General features: G+C 42.2%; 1 protein-coding gene across 1 annotated transcript in view; it reads right to left on the bottom strand.

The window, feature by feature from the left end:
* Nucleotides 1-23,652, bottom strand: part of plbd2 (phospholipase B domain containing 2) — a 34,136-nt gene extending 10,484 nt beyond the window's left edge. The window contains exons 1-7 of the mRNA XM_039772296.1: nucleotides 23,420-23,652; nucleotides 21,485-21,578; nucleotides 18,878-19,036; nucleotides 15,324-15,424; nucleotides 13,031-13,245; nucleotides 5,451-5,545; nucleotides 597-757 (exon numbers count right to left, since the gene is read on the bottom strand). Of these exons, the coding sequence (XP_039628230.1) occupies nucleotides 597-757; nucleotides 5,451-5,545; nucleotides 13,031-13,245; nucleotides 15,324-15,424; nucleotides 18,878-19,036; nucleotides 21,485-21,578; nucleotides 23,420-23,619 (1,025 nt within the window). The 5' untranslated portion in view covers nucleotides 23,620-23,652. The remainder of the gene's footprint in view (nucleotides 1-596; nucleotides 758-5,450; nucleotides 5,546-13,030; nucleotides 13,246-15,323; nucleotides 15,425-18,877; nucleotides 19,037-21,484; nucleotides 21,579-23,419) is intronic.
* Between the last annotated feature and the right edge of the window lie 746 nt (nucleotides 23,653-24,398).

Below are 24,398 nucleotides of genomic sequence, written 5' to 3'. Positions count from 1 at the left end.
AACTACAATTGATCTAACCTTAAAGAAATGTAACTGTGCCATGGAAACCACCTACTCTGGCACCTCATCCCCTTCTACGGCCCCAAGAATGCAAAGGAGAGGCACTATAATGCCACACTTAATCTTGTGTGCTTTGTTGCGCAGCACAGCCAGATACTCTTGAAATCAGGTGTTGGGGTCTCAGTGCGTCAGGGGGGAGCTGCCCTACTAACCAATGACATTCTGTTTTACGACTGCATATAAATGAGGTTGATTAGCGTACTCCATATATGTTGCTTTCAGGGCAGCAATCAAACAGGTTCAAGGTGCACTCACATATGTACATTTTTAAGGCGATTGTGATTTATAAAGGTAAACTGCGTAGAAATGTGCATACACCAGGTTTTACAAATTGAATCCACGCAAAGCTCAATAAATGAGCCTCCCAAGTAAGTGAATGCGATTCGAACAGCTTGTTCTCACTTGAAAGTCAAATTGACAATAAATAAAGTAATGGTCAGTAAAAAAAAAAAAAACTAGAGAGCATACAAAGGTAAAGGAGAATTCAACAGGGTTCTCACAACAAACGAAATGGCGACAGGCGTTTATCAACTTACGTGCCACTGTTGAATTTACTAAAAATATCCGCCCATTCCTTTCCCGATTTGGCCAACCGATTAGCAATAATATTCCTCATCCACTCCATCACTGTGTTCTCTGGTGTGACAAACCTCCACAGAGATGCATTGCTGTTCCCAATTGTTGTCTCCATTGCAACCTACAAAAGAGGATAACAACATTTAAAAAGCAGTCCTTCTAAGATAAAAGGAGCTTCGGCCTTCAGGATAACACAGGGCACATTCTTGTGTCACTTTTAGATCTGGTTCGTATATATGCAAGCAGGAAGTCACCCTGAATGGGATGGCACACTCATTCATACCGGGCCAATCAATGCAACTGCACAAATCTGATCTGTACTGGGAAGCCCATGTGAATGTGGGAAGAAAGCATGATGTCCAGATCGAGCAGGACACGACCCAAGGGCTTAGCGTGATGAGGTAACACGGTTACCTGCTTTTTCATACATTACTAGCCACCAGATAGAATAACTTGAAAATACTTGCTTTTTCTTGCTCTACATGTACCTTCAGCACCTTTCCTGAATATCTTTGCGTTCCTGTAAAGCTTGCTTCTCAGACTTTGTCATTATTTTTAATGAATGCTTTCTCACATCTTGTTAGCTTTCATGCAAGGGATGTTCAAAAAGTTTCTGCACTTTTATTTACTCTATTTATTAATAATTAAAAAAAAATGACATCATCACTTTTCTACACAGTCACCTTCCTTTGCAATGCAATTTTCCCAGCATTGTACCAACTTTTTAATGCCATCAGCAAATAATGTTTTTGGTTGAGCACATAACCACTGATGCACCGCTGCTTTCACATCAGGGTTCTTTCGTCATTCCTCATGTTTGTGGCTGTAGCTGGACGTCTGGAGCGCTCAGCATCAGTCACACTACTACAGCCATTTTCAAACGTTTCAATCCACTCATAAATGTCTCTATGTGAGAGAACTTTATCCCCGTAATGAGGAGACATGCAGAGATGAATTTGTTCTCCTGGCACACCTTCTACCCACAAAAAGCATATGACAGAACGCGGTTCCTCTTTCACAGCCATCTTCACCACAGGGTGACAACTCTGATACTAAACTGCAAGGGCAGTTGGCTTACCAGACAGAACTAGTCACATGACACTCTCAGACACGACCAATCACAACTCCTCCCGCTTCACTGTTTCCAACGAAAATATAAAAGTGTGGAAACATTTTGAACGACCTTCGTACTTCTTGTCCTTGAAGGTGACTCTCAGCGTGCCTCCTATGCAGCTAATCCTCAACGTGTGTCGAACACTCACTCTGCCTCTTTCAATCGCTTCACCTAAGCCAAAGTGACCAATCAGATTGCTGAAATGGACTGGGCAGACAGACAGACAGACAGACAGACAGACAGACACACACACACCTTAGTGTTTTATTGTTTTACTACAGTGTATAAATACAAATTAACTTTTGTGGTTAAAGTTATCATTTTTCAATTGTTATTTGTTAATGGATACATATTTTTCTTGACCATGTTTTTCATGGAAAATCTAATTTTATTTTGTGCTCCACATTATTTTGTGGACCTTATTTTTTTTTTTTTTTAATCATTTTAAACATTATTTTATTTATTCAATGCGAGTCAGCAGCCACATGACCCAAACCGTCACATCAACGATGCTGCTTCTGTGGTGTACAAATAAGGTGGTATTTTGACCTGGACATATCCCTGGGATGGATAAGAAAATCTTTACTGTGGTAGTCAGCAGTTGAGAAGCTGGTTTTGGTTCTTGGACTTTTGCTTACAGGCAGCTGCCTCGCAGTTAAGAGACCCGTCTGGGTTTGCTTCCCAGGTCCTCCCTGCGTGGAGTTTGCTTGTTCTCCACGTGTCTGCATGGGTTTACTCCCACAGTCCAAAGACATGCAGGTTATTGGCGATCCTAAATTGTCTCTAGTGTGTGTGTGTGCCCTGCAGTGGGCTGGCACCCTGCCTGAGGTTTGTTTCTTGCCTTGTGCCCTGTGTTGGCTGGGATTGGCTCCAACAGACCCTCGTGACCCTGTAGTTAGGATATAGCGGGTTGGACAATGACTGACTGACTGACTTTCCCTTACTTTCAAGACTAACTCTTAACTTGCAGTTTGGTTCTCTTGGTGTACGGCCTTAGCTAGTTTGATGACGTTATTCTGACGTCTCCCGTTCTTTTCAATTTTCACAATAACCTTTATGTATCGGTGCAGGAACATAGCACAAATAAATTTTATTTTCTGCTGTCAACAAAAATGGTCACACATAATCCTGCAAATTTAGAGCTACTATTTGAATATCTTATGCTTATATCAGCAGAACTGCTCTTACTGTAAAGTGATAAAAAAAGTAATTATGCTTAACTGTATGTCAACAAAGGTGCTTGGATTAAAAGACACAACGATTTTGGAACCAACAGAATTTATATTGCAATTCTCTGTGATCTTATCACAACAGGTGAGAAGCTCCAAGTTAAACTGGTTTGCTGTAATTCTAACAATTTAACATAGAGTAAATAAAATTTTAAACTGTAAATTTCGCCAAATGGATATCAAGGAAAACTCTACTCTGATTCTTCAGTGCTTTGGTGAGGTGGCTCTGGTGGAAGTTTATGCAATTGGGGTCACTGCAATCATTCCTGGACCAAAAAAGGTAGCCTACTTGGACAGGGTAAAGGGCCAACAAGGACCAAATCCAAAAGCTCAGAATTCTTAGCAGCACAGTAAAATTCCAGCCAGTCATTCTCTACACCTCCAGTTCCTCACAGGGCTATCCCAACAAGAACCAATGGCAGACGAAACTTTAGGCCACCACAGGGCTCCTGAACCAAATAGCGATACCAGTGGGCGTCTAGAGGTCATGAAGGGGTTAGGGTGAGTACATCTGAGAGCACTCTGAAGGAATCTGTGCTATATATAAATAAATATACACTCACCTAAAGGATTATTAGGAACACCTGTTCAATTTCTCATGAATGCAATTATCTAATCAACCAATAACATGGCAGTTGCTTCAATGCATTTAGGGGTGTGGTCCTGGTCAAGACAATCTCCTGAACTCCAAACTGAATGTCAGAATGGGAAAGAAAGGTGATTTAAGCAATTTGGAGCGTGGCATGGTTGTTGGTGCCAGACGGGCCGGTCTGAGTATTTCACAATCTGCTCAGTTACTGGGATTTTCACGCACAACCCTTTGTAGGGTTTACAAAGAATGGTGTGAAAAGGGAAAAACATCCAGTATGCTGCAGTCCTGTGGGCGAAAATGCCTTGTTGATGCTAGAGGTCAGAGGAAAATGGGCCGACTGATTCAAGCTGATAGAAGAGCAACTTTGACTGAAATAACCACTCGTTACAACCGAGGTATGCAGCAAACCATTTGTGAAGCCACAATACGCACAACCTTGAGGCGGATGGGCTACAACAGCAGAAGACCCCACCGGGTACCACTCATCTCCACTACAAATAGGAAAAAGAGGCTACAATTTGCACAAGCTCACCAAAATTGGACAGTTGAAGACTGGAAAAATGTTGCCTGGTCTGATGAGTCTCGATTTCTGTTGAGACATTCAAATGGTGGAGTCAGAATTTGGCGTAAACAGAATGAGAACATGGATCCATCATGCCTTGTTACCACTGTGCAGGCTGGTGGTGGTGGTGTAATGGTGTGGGGGATGTTTTCTTGGCACACTTTAGGCCCCTTAGTGCCAATTGGGCATCGTTTAAATGCCACGGGCTACCTGAGCATTGTTTCTGACCATGTCCATCCTTTCATGACCACCATGTACCCATCCTCTGATGGCTACTTCCAGCAGTATACTGCACCATGTCACAAAGCTCGAATCATTTCAAATTGGTTTCTTGAACATGACAATGAGTTCACTGTACTAAAATGGCCCCCACAGTCACCAGATCTCAACCCAATAGAGCATCTTTGGGATGTGGTGGAACGGGAGCTTCGTGCCCTGGATGTGCATCCCACAAATCTCTATCAACTGCAAGATGCTATCCTATCAATATGGGCCAACATTTCTAAAGAATGCTTTCAGCACCTTGTTGAATCAATGCCACGTAGAATTAAGGCAGTTCTGAAGGTGAAAGGAGGCCAAACACCGTATTAGTATGGTGGTCCTAATAATCCTTTAGGCGAGTGTGTGTGTATATATATATATATATATATATATATATATATATATATATATATATATATATATATATATATATGTAATGTACATCTTGCCTGAAGAAGGGGCCCGAGTTGCCTCAAAAGCTTGCATATTGTAATCTTTATAATTAGCCAATGAAAGGTGTTATTTTACTTGATTTGTCACTACATCCATAATGACTAACATGGTACAACATCCTAGTACTACTACGACAGAATGGATAAACACTAGAAATTAGACAGACAAGTCTGTCTTCTGCTTGTGTGGTCCAAAACACCCACAATCCTTATCCCCAGTGCCCACATTGTATGTCACGCACTTTGTGGTGGGCACTTGCTGGTTGTCTGCTCTTGCATTCACATACATGTTGGATTTTGTCGCTGATTGATTAGATTCAGTCACTGGGGATTGTCAGCTTACACATCTGACAACAACTGGTGTGTACCACAACTGACTCTGGGATCACCGAGATTATGAAATAGTCTGTGACTGAAAATCACCAGAATAAAAGTGTACTGTGAGGGAGCCTTTAGTTGACCAAAGCAGTGGTGTGCTTTTGGAGCCACAGGAGGCGCTGTTCCACATCAAATCAAGTAATGTCCATCCGGGTCCAATCACAACAGTCAAATATGAAAGGTTATCACAACTTAATTTATATGGCTATAGCCTCAAAAGCCTTACCATCTTAGTGCTTAGAATATAGAAGTCATCTCCTGAGAAAATGGAACCTGGGTAGGAGGAGAAGGCTTGAACATTGCCAGGGATCACTGAATCAGCTGGGGGGAAAAAAAGAAAGATACACAGATGCATTATTAATAGTGTAAAGTGACGAGGTCTCCAACAGGGGCATGCCAAACTGTTGTAAAGAGAAGTTGTGGTGAGCTCTCATTCATCGGCAGCACAATACAAGACTAAATCAAAAACTACAGTAAAGGCAATTTGAAAATTACACAGAAACCACAAGAGGCACAGGCTGAAGCATTCAACACATTTTTGATGGAGTTTTGGGTAGTTTCAGCAGTTTTCACTCCCTCTGCCTAAAGAAATCTCACTGCAGCATGTTGCTCAACAACGGTGCAATCCCACCGCAGAGCGTCCATGCTCATTTGACCTTAGCTTCAACGAGGGGAACGGCAGAGCTCTACGATGTGTATGTTCGAACTACCCACGAGCCACTGCAAGCGTGTTGTACTGCATCAGCTTCTATCCGTTGGAATTACCACGTAATTTTCAAATTGCCTTTACTTTTTGATTTACCTTTGTAAGGTGTGAAAAACAACCATCATCGTATTTATTGCAGATGAAGAGTCAAGTCCTTCTAAGCCCCTCTGGGACACTGTTGTAGGGCTCCACTCATTTCATTTGTTCAGGCTCTCTAAAAACATACACCCCGCTAACTACTCTCCAATATCATCATTTCCTTTAAAGCATTTTGGACACCAGGGCGCATTGTGATTGGAACAAATCCTGGACTAGGTTGACAGATCTAGAAACACCTAGACATCCAACGTGTTTACCATTTACAGGCCAAATGAAATATTCTCGTTTATTACTGGCACTGGACATTGGTGACAGGGGCTTACAAGGACAGAAATGACATGAGAACTGCAGCTGTGGAAAGACAATGGCTATTTATCAACTTATGTGCCAGTGTTGAAGTTAACAAAAATGATCGCCCATTCCCGTCCGATTTATCCAGCTGACAATATTCGTCATCCTCTCCATCTCCATGTTCCTAAGGGCTGTTGTACGTAGGCGTGACATGCAAGTAAGAACTTCATTGGACTCTGGACACATGTTAACATTGCGACTGCAATAACACACTGGTCAATAACAATGCCAACCTAGCAGAGGAACTTAACAGTTTCTTTGCACGGTTTGACAAGGACAATCACCAGCCTGAGCTAACCGGAGACTTACAGCCTTTAGTCGTACACGTACATGATGTGCGGCGGGCACTCGAACACATCAATACAAGGGAGGCAGCAGGTCCTGATAATGTTTAAGGACGTGTGCTCCAGGCCTGAGCTGAGGTATTTACACACATATTCAACCTCTCTTTCTCCTCAGGTGTGGTCCCCTTGTGCCTGAAGTCCACAACCGTTGTACCTGTTCCCACAAACAAAGAGGATAACCTGTCTTAATGACTATCGAGCAGTCGCTCTCACCCCTGTCATCGCAAAGTGCTTTGAACGACTGGTAATCACCCACATCAAAGCCTCCATCCCAGCTGATCTAGACCAATGCCAGTTTGGCTATCAGTCAAACAGATCAACTGAGGATGCCATCTGTGTGGCTCACACCCCTGGAAAAGCCCAACACCTATGTTAGGATGCTCTCCATTGACTTCAGCTCTGCATTCAATCCCATCACACCTAACCATCTGATCATAAAACTCTATGCACTTGAACTTGCTCTGTCCATATTCTACTGGTTACTGGATTTTCTCACCAATCGCCCCCAGTTTGTCAGGATGGGCAAACACACATCCTCCACCCTTACACTGAGCACTGGTGTGCCATAAGGATGTGTGCGAAGTCCCCTTCTCTATGCACTCTTCACCCGTGACTGTCAGCCCATCCACCAATCAAACATTATTGTTAAATTTGAGGATGATAAGACTGTCATTGGACTTGAAACAGACAACAATGAAGCTGCACGTAGGGAAGAGGATCAGAATCTGACAGCATGGTGCAACACCAACAACCTGATCTTAAATACCAAAAAGACCAAAGAAGTGATTCTGGACTTTAGGACCACCAAAAAGACCAATCACAGTCCGAAAACAATCAATGCAGATGCTGTGGAGAGAGGGTCCAGCTTGAAGTTTCTACCGCAGGAGTCACCATATCTCAGAGGACCTGTCCTGGGCTAGAATAGGCAACGCACAACAACGCCTCGATTTGCTCAGGAAGCTAAGGACAGTTGGCCTCCCCCAGAAGCTGCTGGTTAATTTCAATAGACGCACTACAGAGAGCATCTTAACTAACTGCATGATGGCCTGCAGGTACAACAGCTGCACCGAGGCTGCTAAAGAAGCCCTGCAGCGAGTCGTAAAAACAGCAGAGGCCATTATTGGGACTGAACTGCCATCACTCGAACTCTCGTATAAGACTCGCTGTGTGAGATTGGCTGAAAACATTCTCAAGGCCCAAACTCATCCTGGAAATTCTTGGTTTGAGCTCCTCCGTCAGGCAGACGCTTTAGGTCAATCCGTGGAGCCACAAGCAGACTAATAAAGAGCTTTTTCCCATCTGCCATAAACTTTCTGAACTCTGAATCTCCTCAGTCTGAGATCATTTTTAACTGAACATGTGCAATATACTAATGTAATACAATACAGAATATGGAATGTACTCTTCATTAACAGGTGAATTAACAATTTATGCTGCTGTACTTTGAGCAATAATAATTTGCTCTGGTTACTAGATCACTTAACACTGTATACGACATATTTGGAATTATTTGACTTTTCTTTAAATTCACCTTGGGGCTGTCACAAAAAGTCATTTCGTTGTGTTACACAATGACAATAAAGAGCTTGAACTTGAAAATATAATATAATGGGGTGCACGTATGACAGCAGGGTGCAAGACGTAACGTCAATTGCTTGGACTGTGGGATGTGAACCCCTTAGAAATGGCCAATGACTTCAGCTGTACTGTGAAGTAGTGCAGAAAAAAAAATTATGTGCACTCCTTATTTTGGGCTCAGCAGCGTCTTAAAGTTTGGGAAATGATTAAGCAATAAAGAAGAAAGATGGCACCTGCAGTTAGGTGGCCACAGTGTAAATGTATGAAGGTGAAAACTTCAAGGATTACCATCTTCTCTTGTCTGCGGTGGGTTGGCACCCTGCCCGGGATTGGTTCCTGCCTTGTGCCCTGTGTTGGCTGGGATTGGTTCCAGCAGACCCCCATGAGCCTGTGTTCGGATTCAGCGGGTTGGAAAATGGATGGATGGATCTTCTCTTGTCAAAACCTTGGAATGTTACAGACTGGACTGGGCGCTGTGGCCGTTTGAAGTCGCATCCCAATGAATATATAAATTTTTTCAGAGTGTACCTTGTAGGACTGGCATTCCATCAATGGTTGGCTTCCTTTTTGACGGACTCTGTTAATTTGCTTGCATCCCAACAACAACAGAGATTGTGCGTTAAATGTAATTTTAATGATTGCATCAGCACATTGTACTTGCTAAAGTCCACTGGCAAATTCAATATCCGTGCTCTGTGACTCTCCTTACCGTCTGGCATAACAATCAATTTATGAAGGAAACAGAGAGATAACAGGAGGCGAAAAACAAATAAATACCTAAAAAGCAATGGGGTCAAACAGATTGTGTCAAAAGTTTTAAATACCAGTATAAACAAACCCTCATTTAAACAAGCATGGAGTTCAAAGGTCTTGGAACAGGACAAACAAATGAAATGGACACCAAAGCCAGGTAAGAAGGGCAGGCACAGCACAAAGTAACTGGAATAAGGCCTCGTAGAATGGCCTTCCAAACACCTGCTAAAACATTAATACAGTAAAACCTCGATTATCCGTCACTCGATTAACTGTCAGTCTTCATTACCCATCAGTGCTTAAAAAACGTGCACGCCAGCGTCTACCCGTTACTACTGCCGTGCAGTATGCTGGGACCTCAGCACATTGGAACGACTGTCCCTTTCGCTGGCGCGCAGTGTTCTTCCCCAGCACCACGTGTCATGTCTCATTCTTGAAATCAGTGTCAGTCATGTACCTTCAGTTTTAATGGTGTCTTTTGTTATAATTAAACTAGTATACATTGTAATGGCCGATAAACATACGAGTGTGGTGTTGAAATTGTCACAAAAAATTGAAATTAAACATTTAAAAAACAGCAAAAGGGTTTTAAGTACTGCTTCAATTTACAGAGTAGCAAGAACAATATAAAGCATGATGTCGACGAAATTAAAAAAAACTTTTTGAAAATGGAAGCCACTAACGGTAATGCTATTCAGTATTAATGTTAATCTGCATTGTAGATTTCCTTTTTAAATTTCTGCAGGCAGCTTGGGATGCTCTGTGGGTGGAATGAATGCTGTAAGGGATGGCACTGGGTGAAGGGCGGCCATGCCACTTAGGAGACGAGTGTCAGGAGAAGTAAAGAGAAAGGGAAGGTGCGGAGTAGGGAGTCAGGAGAGAGAGAATGTGAGCGGCAGGAGATAAACTGAATGGTAGGGAAAGCTCTCTTTTATTGTTGTGGAAATGTGTTCTGTAACCCAGATAACAGAGTATAAGGTAGGACACCGTTTGTTATGGCACGAGGGCTACAAGTAAAATGTTTGTTACAATATTATATGAATTCATTCATTTTGTTAATACTATATTTAGTTACTATATTTTTTTTTTTAATGAATAGGACTATTCGCTTAACTAATCTACTGTATATCATTTTTAAAGTAGCAATTCCGTTATCTGTCTTTTCTCTTATCCATCACGACCTCGGTCAGAACCCCTAATGGATAATTGAGGTTTTACTATAATCAAGCTGAATGTAATGACCAGGAATGGGGAAACGGGACAGAAAGCCAAACCACTAAAGTGTTCTTCTAGTTTTCTCTGCACTAATAAAAGTTCCTTAATGAGAACTCCTGATAAAAGACGTGACAAGGTGCTAGATGGGGATGCAGAAACATCAGAAAAGGAGAGAAGAGACACAAGGCCAAAGCTTAGGCAGGACTGTTAAAAACAAAAAGAGCTCTCAGCAATTCCATTATGAACTTCAAAACACAAAACCAGAATTAAGTTGAAAAGGAAGAGATGCAAAAAGTCCGCACCCCAACTATAGTTACTGCCCCCAATTAACAGCAGAAAGACAACACTGGCTATGGTCATGGTGATCATGTGGTCATCGGTATTACCAATCACAACAAACACGAAACGGCAGCACCAAGGCAAGTCTGACTTTAAAGGGATAAAATACACGACCCCAAAAACAATTTTACCGATTCTACCTCCAGTACGCCAAAGACAACAGGCAGTGATCCGATATTTAGCGACATAAGCTGACCGGTTTAAAGTCAGATGTGCTCTAAGACAGGGGTCTGCTATCTCCATTGTCTTTTTATGTACAGTAGAACCCCTGGTCATGAACGTTTCCGAACATGTACAAATCGGGTTACAACCGAAGAGTTTGCCAAAACTTCGCACCTGTTCACGAACACAAGCTCTGGTGGAGAACAAACGCTGGCGGCCAGTTTTTCCTACGCGTGTTCGTAAGCACCAATAATTTCCCCATTTTCTTTTGTTTGCATATACGGGGCTTAACAAAGCAGCCGATGGTGCAAAAGGAGTTGCAGTGTTAACCAAGCAGAGCCCTCAAGTACTGGAAAAACTGCTGTTAGTGTGGCTGAGCGAGAAGCACCAAGTAGGGGACAGCGTAAGCGAGGCGATCACATGTGAGAAAGCCAGGAAGGTTCACGGCCATTTGCTGAAAAACAAAATCCTTCTTCGAATGGCAAAGGTGAGGAATTCAAAACCAGTAGAGGACGGTTTGAAAAGTTTCACAAGAGAAGTGGCATTTCATTTTTTCCCCTGTGCTTAAAACTCATAAAAAAAAAAAAAAAAGTGTTTACAGTGAGCGGTTCGTGAGCGTCATGCACAAACTCTTACAAGGTTAGTTTTCTCTGTTGCTCAAGGGTTACTCAGTGTTATGCAATAATTTTACATTTAGTTTACTATTAAACTGTGCATTCTATGGTATAATTAACTATTTCTGAACTAAAAAATATATATATTGACGTACAGTTTGTAAGGTCTGGAACGGATTAATTGTATTTACATACAGTCTTATGGAGAAATTACATTTGGGTCGCATCCACAGTTTCGGAACAACGTACGGTCGTGACCAGAGGTACCACTGTATACTCATAGTACTAGGGTGTTGTACCGTGTTAGCAATTATGAACGTCGAGAAAAGCCAAGCAAAATGACCCCCTTTATTGGATAACTAAAAAGTTTACAATATGCAAGTTATCGAGACCACTCAGGCCCCTTCTTCAGGATCTCGCCTATAGAAAGGGACCCGAGTGGCCTTGAAAGGTTGAATATTGTAAACTTTTTAGTTAGCCAATAAAAGGTGGCATTTTGCTTGGGTTCTCATTTTATGTATGTTCAGAAACGGTGACGAGAGCAGAATTAAAGGGGTACGAGAAACAACTTAACATTGGAGGACGGTTCATTAACAACTTGAGATATTCAGATGATTATGATTATGTTGAAAATACTACTGAGAAGTAAATCAATCTAGTGATGAAGCAAGTTTAATAATCAATGTCCCAAAATCAAAAATAATGGTGCCAGAGAGAAGATAACAGGTCAGTGAAAATTACTAGCGCAGCTCGAGTCTTTCATGTATTGGGGCTCGATGATAAAAGAGACACAGAAATGAGGAGGAGACTGGCGTTGGACAGAAATAGCATCTGGAGAAGTAGGGACATCACACTGGCAACAAACGTTAGATTACAAACAGACGTATGGCCGACTGCAGCGGGCAGAGGTGAAGGATGGACATTAAGGCAGGATGACCAAAGTGACTGTCAGGAGCTTTGGAGAAGTGCTCCACCGCAGACTGTTGAGTTTCTTGGACGGCACATGCAAGTACAACAGGAAAGACAGTCTCTGCTGTGGCTTCAGATACAGAAACTGAAAGTAAAGTAATATGGTCATATGACGGGGAAACAAATGTGTTTAGGAAAGGATGTACGCAAGGAAAGAGAAGTAGAAGATTAGTAGTCGCAACCCTAATGTAGCGAAGTACACAAATGTGCATATCATAATTTATGTAAGCAGTGGGCCTTCCCTTCACGCCCAACACCTGTATATTTCAGTTCTGAAATGACTTGCTGTCATACCTCAAATCAAGAGGCTCCACTTCAACAGCAATAGCACACCAAACACAAGCATGACCACAACCAACCAGGATGAGAAACATGTTCTCCTGCTTTCACCCTCCAGTATCTCCATTCTGTTAACCTCTTAAAACCCTTTGGAGAATCAATCTTTTTTCACTTTAGTGTTTTGGAAAACCCAGCTCAAAAAAAAAATCAAATTTAATATGATTGGAATTTGTGGACAATTACTAAGCTATGAAAAAGCCGACTTCTTAAAAGGTCTTTGCTACACAGAAAAAACAGGCCTACGCTAACCAAACAGGTCTGGTGGACTAAATGTCCATCATTTACTCGTAAACTTTCAAGTTCCGCCAGACGTTCTTTTCATCTAATCAGCAGTTACCTTCTGGTGAAACGTGAAATGCAAAGGTGTATTTCTTCATAATCCGCAGCATTGCTTGGTAAGTGTTCCAGGTGTCATGGGAAACCAGGAGATCTTTGTTGCCAGGTAAAAGCTTGATGAGGGCCGAGCATGACCCTGACCCGAGTGTTCGACGGTGGTTCGTCTTGTTGAGGGCAGACTCCAAATCCTCCAAATCTCCACCCAGCTGGAAAAGTCTTCAAAAAAAAGAAAAAGAACAATGAGCATTTCTCAGAAGCTAAAAATCTTTCCTTGTCATGCAAAGCAGCAAATATACCAAAGCAAATTTTCCATTTTTTTTTTCCCCACAGTCACTAGAGGGCACCCTAGCCCAGAGGCTCAGATGTCTAGAACATTTCTTAAATAAGAAGATTCCAGAACTTCTGTTGGGTTCCCATGCTATGAGAAATGCAAAGTTTCAAGTAGGTAACATAACACAAACATTTTTCCAAAGAGTGGGACAATTAGGAAGTACTTTTTCTCTCATTTGCCAAATGGTGATACAAAGCTGGCTTCTCATCCTATATTAAAAATAATTAGTAGATCTGTAGGGGAAGTCATACCGTGGTGGAACCTTTATAATTCGAAATGTCATTTGTGTACCTCAGAGTTGCTACAATCAATCAATCAATCAATCAACATTTATTTATATATAACACAAAGGAAACTTTACTGCGTCTGAAATAAGATGAGAACTACTGGCAGTGCAAACTGGGCAAAACAAACTGAGAAAAGCGAGTCATGGCAGCAGAAACAGAGCGAGATTTCGGTAATGAGCAATGAAGATCAAACTGGTGACAAATTAATTAAGATTATGAGCAGGAAATGAAACACTGCGTAAAAAGAGATTGAAAGAATAGTCCAATGCTACGTTCATGTGCTATCGAAAGTTTCAAAGCTCTGATACGTGATGCTTCATCATCCCCCTTCTGGAAGGACTTTTTGATAGAATACAAAAATCGCTTTTGATTTGTTGCACGGTCTGTTAAAAACAATTAAAGATTAACTATTTTTCTCATGTAAATGAACAACAAACAACCTGCACCTCCTCCCCAGTCAGACTCTTTTCCTTCTGATCCTTATTGACTTGATCCATCCACCTCCACTTTAACCTTCCTCATTTCCATCACTCTTTCGCCCACATATTCCTTGTCTCTCCTCATCACATGTCCATACCACTTCAACCTACTTTCCTGTACTTTCTTAGATATCTATCCTACTTTTGTTGTTCCTCTGATGGTCTCATTTCTTATTCTGCCCTTTTTTATTACTTCACACATCCATTTCCACATCCTCATCCCTGCCACATTTGACTTCTTCTCATGGCTCATCATAGCAGATCTTTGACCTTCACCTTAATTCTTGATACCTCCATCAAGTTGTTCCAGCTCCACACTACACTATGTGTGATATCTCTGCTTCTAGTTTTTCCATCTTGGACTATCACTGATCTGAGACCTTTAAACTTCTCCACTCTTCTCCCTGCAGGCTAACTTCTGAATTCTGATCATTATTAAATCTCAGATATTCTGTCATTCCTATTTATCTTCAATCCTCAATCTTCCAAAGACCTTCTCCAATCTTCCAACTTCCTCTCCACGATCTCTTTTCTGGTGCTACATAACACAATGTCCTCAAAAACGAACAGCAAATTAAAATTATTAAAATTATTATTATTATTATTATTATTATCACTTCACTCCAAGTGCAATTTGACCACGAAAATGAAGTTTCAGCCTGACCATGTCATATTTTTAATTTTATACAGCTGACTACGGTGTAAGGTCAGTGTTACATCACAACTTGGACAATTCAAGAAGTTTGGTTTTCTTCTAATGGTCCGACTCAGAGCTCCGCATTTGTTGCAATTTCATTGATGTGGAGTGTCTGATTTGGAAACCCATCCTTCCTAATTCTCTGATAGCACATAAACACGGGCAAAACAGAGCATCAAAGCCTTAACAACATTCAAAAGGAAATCTGGGTGAAAGAAAACATCCCCACTATTACAAAAATCCTTCCCCTATTTAAATAAAGCAAACCGATTATTACACTCTCTCAGGATTTATGTATCAGCTTGTATTATGTCACTATTTTAAATACTGTTTATGCAATGTCATCTGCACAACGATGTCACCATCATAACAAATAAGAAATGAAAAATAAAAATTACAAACCAAAAATGACTAAATATATGAAAATAATAAACAATCCTACAAAATCACTTGCTGTGGACTCGGACCACTGGACAATACTTGAATCAGAGGAGACTCACAGGAAGCCAAATGGGTTGATGGAGAACACAGAAACAGGAAAAGCAATCTCGTCGTTGTAGCTGTCCTCGAGGCCCCGGAGCTGCAGCAAGATGAGGCGGACCTGTGTGACAGAGAATGAAGATATCGTGAAATAAAACATCAAGGCTTTGAAACAGAACGCTTGAACAAATTCATTCAATGAACGAAAGACGTCAAGAAGTAACAAAGACGTGTTCGGCAGGCAACTGGCAGCTCACCAAAACAAGATATGAAGGAAGATGGACATTCTGTAGGACTTTGAGTACTGCAGATTACGTTCAGATGTTTGGAACAGAAACACCGATTAGAACCTCAAAATAGCCAAACAGATGTAAAAAGAAAGTTTCAAATAAGATGCCAAATAAACTTTGCCCTTGTTAACCACTGGGTTTCCCGACGTCTACGTTAAGTTAGTTGTGCCTCACCCACTCACCATTTCAGAGTTGACACTCCCTCCCACTGTACTGTCAAGGTCTCTCCTACACCAGTGTTGCTGCAGACGTCACCCATGCTCTTCCTCTGGCCTTTAACTTTCAAATCACCTCCACCACACCACCCTCTACAGAATCTTGAGGAAGGCTGCCCGCCTAATTATTGATGCCAACATGACACACACAATCTAAAAATAGCAAGACACCTATTATACTCCGGGACTTTAACATTATCCTCTTTCCTCTAATCGCTCCATAAAGGTCAACACAAGAGCTCTCCACTGTGCACTGTCTTTCATGGTTTGCTTCTAGTTCATCCCAAGTCATTCCCAGCTCTCTCTAAAGCTCTTAACCCATTTGGATTTGGTCTGCCTCTAGACCTCTTGCCCTTGCCCGTGATGCTTAACAGAAGGCCTATCCAGCTCAGGTGACTTTGCTATCTGCTGAATGATGCATGTGGACTTTATAAGATCTAATAAGTCCTTGTTGGAGACCCAGCTTGGCTAGACAGATTCTACTAATTTTTCACAAGTGGCTATGACGGTACCTAGACAGTTCCCTTCATGATGATATCCGTTATTCTCCTTCATTTGCTCCCAGTCTGCAGGATGGATTTGACATTGCTATTATTAATTCTCAGTTTCATCTTATCAGCTTTCAGACCAACCTTAACCACTTGAAAGCTCATCTTACTTTAGACAGCCTGCTCCTAATGTCTTTCTTAGTGAAGTCCTTAATGCTGACTACAAAGAAAGGAATTAATGCCCTCTAGTGGCCTTTCATCAATTTCAGGCTGCAGGCCTAATATCAAAGTCAGGGGCAAAGACACTCTCTACAGGTTCAACAACCATTCTCCAGACTCACCTGGGTTGGCTTGCTACTCCCTTCAATGGGCAAAATCTTTTACAACTGACTGCCCCTATCTGACTTGCCAGGGAAATGGTGACTTAATTCAGTCCCTGTGTCTCAGGGTTTCACTCTTCATTAGACCAAAAAACTGCCAGCCAAAATGACCCCAAAGGCACCGTGACAACCCATTGAGGAAGTCTCAGAAGCTCCCAGAAGGACATTCAAATTGCTGCGGGAGTCTCTGGCCTCAGCTCAGGTCAGTGTTTATGAATTCACAATAAGAAGATGACAAAAGATAAACGAGAATTATATGAAAGCAGCCAGACAAGACTCTTTGCATTAATGCTACCTTTGAATAAACACCTGGATGATCCCCAAGCCTTCCGAGATACTGACAGGCGAGTCAAAAGTGGAACTCTTTGGACACCACAGGGTCCATTATGTCTAATTTCTGACAGCAAGAACCTCAGACTTACAATAAAACAGGGGGTGCTGGTGTTGGGGATGCTTTGTTGCCTTAGTCCCTGGAAGACTTGCTGTTATTGAAGTGAGCATGAACTACGCACTTCACCAGAATATTCTTAAGGAGAATGCTTACTCATCTCTCCATGACCTGAAGCTGAAACAACACTGCAGCAGGACAAGGAGCTGAAACAGAAGTGAATCACTCCAATAAACATACAAAATTCAGGTTTTGGAGTGGCACAGAAGCCAAACCAGAATCAGAGGACAAGTTTCGTAGAGTAAACAGCTTGCATGATGGGTGACTTACAGGACAATAGCTTCATTAACAGTATCCATATCTCCGAAACAAAATACACAAGGAGACAAAACAGAAGCAAATGACTATGAAAAACACAAAACTGAAGCTTTTGAGTGGCCCAGATGCCGCAACAGAACCACAAGATTCTGAGAGAGTCAGCTGCTTGCACGATGGGTGCTCAAATCATGGGGTGGAGTTTGACTAAACTAAATGATTAACACAACAAGTCAAAGTCCTGACGTAACCCCAGTAGAGATGCAGAGGTGAGCAGTTCACACTTTCACTTTTTAAAATTCCTCAACAGCGATGTGAAAGGCTCTTCTCAAATTAAAGCCAAGATGTAATATTACTGCAAGAGGTGCTGCGACAGAGTATTAACCCCTACTCTCTCTTCGGTTCTTTTTCCGGTTTTCTGTGGTGGCGACCTGCGCCCGCCACCATCACCTAATCAAGGCACCGTGATGTCCCTGTACTGATGGATTAAAAGCCAGAAGTCTACAAGACCATCATCATCAAGTCCTTCCATGAGAACCCTGAATACAATGAGGACTGATCATTTATGTCAGGTAGAATGCCCAAAGGGGGCTGGTCAGGTGGTCTCGTGGCCTGGAACCCCTGCAGATTTTTTTTTTTTCTCCAGCCGTCTGGAGTTTTTTTTTGTTTGTTGTTTCTGTCCTCCGTGGCCATCGGACCACCTTACTCTGATTCAATGTTAATTAGTATTCTCTTATTTTAATTCTTACTTTTTCTTTTTTTTTTGTCTTTCTTCATCATGTGCTACATTATTTGTATGAAAATGTGCTCTAGAAATAAATGTTGTTGTTGTTGTTATTATTGAACTCTTAGCTAATAATTACTTTCCACAAGGGGGCGTTAGAGATCTTTATTCTTTAAAAAAAATGATATGGTGCGTTCAGTCAGGTTTCCTTTCTCCAATATGGCATTTTGCCTAAAGACCAGAGGGGACTGCTTGTGTAGTAGATGCGAAAACACAGCCTATTAGGAAGGGGGCAAATACTTTTTCACAGCACTGTGCCTTCAGAGATTGACAGCAAAACCCTGGCTAAAAACTCAAGTCAGTCAAACAAACAAAAATTCTAAAACAACATTTTTTCTTCATTTGTGATTTACTCACACGTCATCACCAAGACTTTTTGAAGTTATGATAACTGCTTAATGAAGATGGAGACAAGAAACACAAAACAGTGACACGATGAAGTCACACAAGTAGAAGTGGGAAAAGGACAAAACGTGAAATGCCAATCGAAAAAAAACAAACAAAAACGACACGAGAATTGTTAGCAACTCAAAAACAGGCGCCTTGAAACCCAAGTAGATGTACTGCTGACTGAGGCCCCCATTGGACTTTCCAAGCATTTCGGTCCTAACAGCTCTAATCCCAAACGGCAGGTCAGCATTGGCATTAAGGTGTACAAAAGAACACTGAAATGCAAAGACGCGCCAGATCAATTAAGAGACGCGGAAGACTTACTTGGTGCCAGTACTCGGGATCCTCTCCGCTGTCCATCTTGGTCTCCATCCACTTCAGGTTTTGGATGATGTAGTCCTTCAGCCTCTGGCAGTAGCCCATGTCGTGCTGCACTGGGCCACAGTATCCCACAATAGTGTTCATCCAGTGCATGTAGAGGAGCTGTACAAGAACAAGGAGCCCAGGGATTAGGAGAGTGACATCAGAGCCAATCACGTGACGCCCCCAAGTATCTGCCAATAAGACCCTCCTGCCTTGACAAGCATGACCAGTGTTGTGTTACTTTTATCAGAGTGGGACATTTTCAGTTATTACAATACAATCTGCACAGTGCATTGGCACAGCACACTGTGCCCGAGGTCTTATGACAAACACGAATGCCACTGGAGTTCATTACAAACTTGGCTTCAACGCCTGGCCTGGACAAGGCCTGTGTGCAAATCAATTCTTTTAGTTTACTCTGCCCGCCTGGTATTTCAGTACCCCAAGTATAAGCATGTCAGAATGATTAGTGTCTCTATACTGAACTGTGGTGCCAGTCCAGGGTTGGTTCCAGCCTCGTGTCTGATGCTGCCACCACAGGCTCTGGCTCCCTGGCAACTTAGTAACAATAAAAGAGGCCACTTGAAAGGAACGAGTGACACCATACAGTGCAGGAGTCTTCACACATTCAGCATGTGGCACATTTCATGCCCGCTTGGTACAGGCTCATTGTTCAACACCCTATCTGTAATGTGTAAAATAAGATTTGAGTGGATAGTTTCATTTTGAGGCAGTTCTGCTTAATCCAGGAGGGCACACGTAGTCTCGTCACTGTTCTACTTTACTGTAAAGAGATTTCCCCTTTTCTGGTGTTGACTTCTTCCCATTTTCACACTTCTCTGAGGTGTGTGGTTGATAAAATGTGCCAGAAATGAGGACGACAACCTGCTCACTGTGGGGCGGCTGATCACTGTGAGGTGACAAAGCAGGGTTGGTATCAACGTCACAATTTGGGCAACATGGCCATGGCACATGCCAACTGACTGAGAGGCGGCATTATAAGTCCTGCCAGTCTGTACCTTTGTATTTTATGTTTCTGTGGCTGTATGCATCTAAATTTCCCCATGGGATCAATAAAGTGTATCTAATCTAATCAGAGGTCCATGTACTTTTCTATTTTTAATAGCTAAATCTTCAATTCATAAAGATTCTCTCTTTGCTGTGCTTTAATATAAAACGATGGGTTATGCTCATCCCTCTACTTGTGGGGCTTTTGTTCTACTTGGGACCATTCGGAGTTGTTTTGCCAGCTCTCCATTTTTTGGTCCTGCTCTAGCTGAAGCCCGCAGGTGGTGCTGAGGGCCCAGCTGGGTTAAGGTGCCACTCTTCTCTTCTAGGAAGATAATCGGAGAGCTTAACTTTTGGAGGCCTCACACCTATTTTGCCTTTGAGGAAGACTCCACTTCATGACAGCCTGAGTGTTTGTATGCTTAGGGACAAGTGTGAAATACTGTATAGCGCCCCTAGTTACTCTCGTGAGCCCACCTAAAGGAGTTCAGTACATACTGCCTTCTCCTCCATTAGTATTCATTTACTGGAATAAATCAATCATGTAATGTAATGACCGGGGCAAACAACTATTAATATTCTTTAAGTCCGGTCCAATGCATTAATGTCCTCAGACAATGAGCTGACGAGACGAGCGGAACAGAACAGAGAAGTAACAAGAAGCATGCACAGATTCACGCAGACAGAGACAGAATGGCACCTTATTACAAGCGACTGGCCTATCAGATTTACTGCAATGCAAAAGAATGACGACATCTGATCTTCAGGTCTGGCCTCTGCCGACTGTGCCAAGTTGTTTTGCATTTATGACAACTTTTGTATTGGCACTTCTGCTTATGGTGCTGATCTTCCTCTAGCACACTCAAACAAACTTGGCTGAAGAACTTAATAAAGCGGTGTGGCTGTTCGCCTGGGGAATAACAGAATCGTTGGCTCTTTTTTTGTGCTCAATAGACAACAAGCAGAGGGACACCTCAGAATAGTGTCTACATTGTGCCATCCTGGGTGACGTCTCCCAAATAAAGTAGTGGGATTGTACCTTAGTGAGGGCAGTACTGGAGGCCAGAGCCTCGGCTCTCTATTGAGACCATCTTTGAGTCTGGTAAGCAAAAACTTAACACAGGATGAAATGAGTGCGGTTTGTTTGATTAGAGTATTTGCAGCCATTTAGGAAAGAACCTTTGATGATGTGCGTTGTAACTGGCCTCCTCCTACAACAGAGGCTGGGCAACGCTCTATATATGAAGACCAGGACAGCTTTAAAAAAAAAAACAAAAACAAATAAAACAGGCAGTGAATTGAGTTTGACGATGCTGCCCGACCATGATGCAATGCTTCATCTGTGTTGTTCAGATCAGCAGTCACACCAGACTCCATAGAAAAGAAGTGAACCAGCATTCTTGTCACACGCAGTCCGATACGTAAGCCCCAAGGCCGGTATGACAGCTCTGTAGTGGGTATGTCTTTGAAAAGTGACCCCAGAACATCACAACTTAATGGCATACGGACATTAAAATCAACAACCCGCCTCCCCTCCCAACATGACCCTGGTGGCCTCACCTGTTTTGTGAGAGATGCCTCCGCGGCTCCTGCTGCATAAGCCTGAAGACTGTCATTGTAGCGCCCACTGGTGGTCACTTCCAGGTATGCCCACCTGCCAAAGGCAAAACAGAGAATGGTGAATTTCTACAGGGTGCTCCAGATCTAATTACACAGATCCAGATCATCTGGATGACTTTGATTTATGCGGGGACGATTCCAATTCGGAGCGAAGATGATTCTTCAGGTCGTCAGTTGGCACACTTCTCGATAGTCCAGGATTTTTTGCGTGATTTTCTATGTAATAAACTTAAGTTATAGCATAATGAAAATTGCATAATTAGATCCGGACCACCCTATATTATGGAGAAAATAAAAATGGGCAGGATGAGAAAAAGGAACAACTTGCATGGCGTATGAGGACAGAAATGAAAGTGACAGCAAAAAGTAGGACAAGAAGAAAGAAGTGAAACAATAAGAATGAACCAATATAGCTGCTATGGCTTAGCCAGGGCTTCAAACCTAGCTCAAATTTCTTTTTACTTTAATCTTTTGAAAGGATTTTGTACGTTTTGTTAAAAAGTAAATTTATTTTTCATGAATATTACTTTGCTTTTATTATAGTCTTATGTTAATCACATATTTCCTTATTCTTCATCTTATTTTCCTTGTGTTTTGTGTACTGAGCCCAAGCAGGTGGGCCCTCCTGACGCTGCAGCTGCCCCCAAGGCTTAGAACCGTGTGGGAGAGCCTGAGTATACATACAGTATGAAGGATTTCGATCATGGGAAAGGTGCTATATAAAAAAAACACATTATTATTATTATCATCAGTGCTAAGGCTGTGGCGTACACTCCTCTGATGATCCGTTTCTTTCTTCAAGATTTTGCAAGTTCATTAAGCCGCACGCACAAACTGGGCTGTCACTGGAAAGCCAAGACCTCTGAAGGGACAATAAGCAAATTTCAAGCTTTAGCCAGAGATGACCAGCATACCTTAGGGCAGTTTAGGGGAAGAAATAACAAAAAATGCCAAAGTGTGGCATCTCTACAGCTGGGAAAGGCTCTGCCCAGTAGACCTCAGGAAGGCTAACCACTGGGGCTGAAGGACTCCCTGCTGTATCTTGCAATCACAAAAGATGCCCTACTTTAAAATTTAACGAAACTGAAAACAGAAGCAATGAAAGTTTTACTGCAACTCTGCACTCCAGGGAAATCCATGGCTTCCTGGAGCAAAACTTTCACTTCTCCTTACTTATGATACAGAGCCTGGGCAGAAGGAACAAACTGGGATTTGTCATCAGCACAAGACTCTTTTCTTCTTCTTTTTTTTTTTTTGAGGATGTTTTGATTTTAAAAGAGAAAGAAAGCCCTTCACACCAATAAGATATTCATCCATTATTCTCCCCGTACCCAGTTTCTAGAACAGTGCCACCAAAAAGGAGACAGAGCGAAATCCACACTAAGAAAACCTGTAGTAACTATGGCGATATATATATATATATATATATATATATATATATATATATATATATATATGTATAAGTTTTAGCTCTCACCATCAAATCTGCAGAAATCTGATGGAGCGATCAATAGCAACTAGACGTACAAAGCACTACATTATGTGTGTTACTATTGTTTCACCCACAGCCCATAATTGTGTTCACTAAAAGAACAGCGCTATACTTGATGATGTGGATAAAAACAGCAGCCAAAAGTCCGTCAAGGAGAATCTTTCATACAAAGCAGGATCGGGAGCTTCTCATCCTGACACCCAATGAATCCCAGGCGCACAAGCCATGTGCCACACGACCAGGAAAACATCCCAAAAGGCGCTACATGCAAGCTGCACAAACTGCTCCTCAGCAACACAAAGCAGACGCGGAGAAGCCACGTGCTTACGAGTGGCAGCCCTCGCCGCTGTGCTGCACTGCGGCTCGCACAATCATCTACCTACCCGCTCCGCTGAATATCATCCGTGAAGTTGGCCCACGCTACAAACTCGGGGTCGAAGCCCGTTTTCACAATCAGCTTGTCCGTCTGTCGATCCAAAACCACGGAGGCAACCTCCGCCTGGGCGTGCGACAGGAGCGCAGTCAACAACACGGCACAGCGAAACATCGCAGAGAAGCCGCAAACATTAGCAACCGCAGCCATGAAACCCGCCTGAAGGTCATATGACCGAAGCTTAGCATGAGGGGCGTGGTTTTCGAATGAGCATGTGACTCGTTGGTAACGCCCCAAAATCAGAGTTGAAGACGCTGGCGGGCCGCTAGTAATAAAAATCGGCAGTGGTCTCTCCCGTCGATTTTCTCGTATACTCAGATATGAGGATGGATATTTGAGGAGCAAACCACAAGACAATGATTATATTTTTATAGTATGTACATTAAAGAACCATCAACAACAAATCAAATTAATAATATATTAAACAATTATTATAAAAGTAAAGTTGAATAAATCGGACTTTGCAGCTGCATGAATAAAGTACCACTTCCGATTAACGGAAATGTTGATAGAAAGCTACGTTTTGTACGTAATACTTGTATGCAAATTTTGGCTGACCTAACTGTAAGCGTACTTAATTTATTGTGTTTACACACACACACACAGAGACGGAATGCTAAAAACAGTATTTTCGGACTAAAGTCCTGCGGTGGGCTGGCGTCCTGCCTGGGATTTGTTCCTGCCTTGTGCCCTGTGTTGGCTGGGATTGGCTCCAGCAGAACCCCGTGACCCTGTGTTAGGATATAGCGGGTTGGAAAATGGATAGGATGGATGGTCTAAAGTGTAAAAGTCTAAAACGTCGAATCTTTGGAAGATTCCAATGTTTTCCCTATACTGTACTTCGTATACAAGAAGGTAAAAAGGCTTCAGTAATAAAGCCAGCTGAGTAAGATGTGCAAACGTGTAATATTTAAAAATGAATTGGCCTG

The sequence above is a fragment of the Polypterus senegalus genome, chromosome 12 (assembly GCF_016835505.1).
Source record: "Polypterus senegalus isolate Bchr_013 chromosome 12, ASM1683550v1, whole genome shotgun sequence".
NCBI lineage: Eukaryota > Metazoa > Chordata > Cladistia > Polypteriformes > Polypteridae > Polypterus > Polypterus senegalus.
The sequence above is the reverse complement of the archived record's forward strand: the minus strand, read 5'-3'. Positions and strand labels throughout refer to the sequence as shown.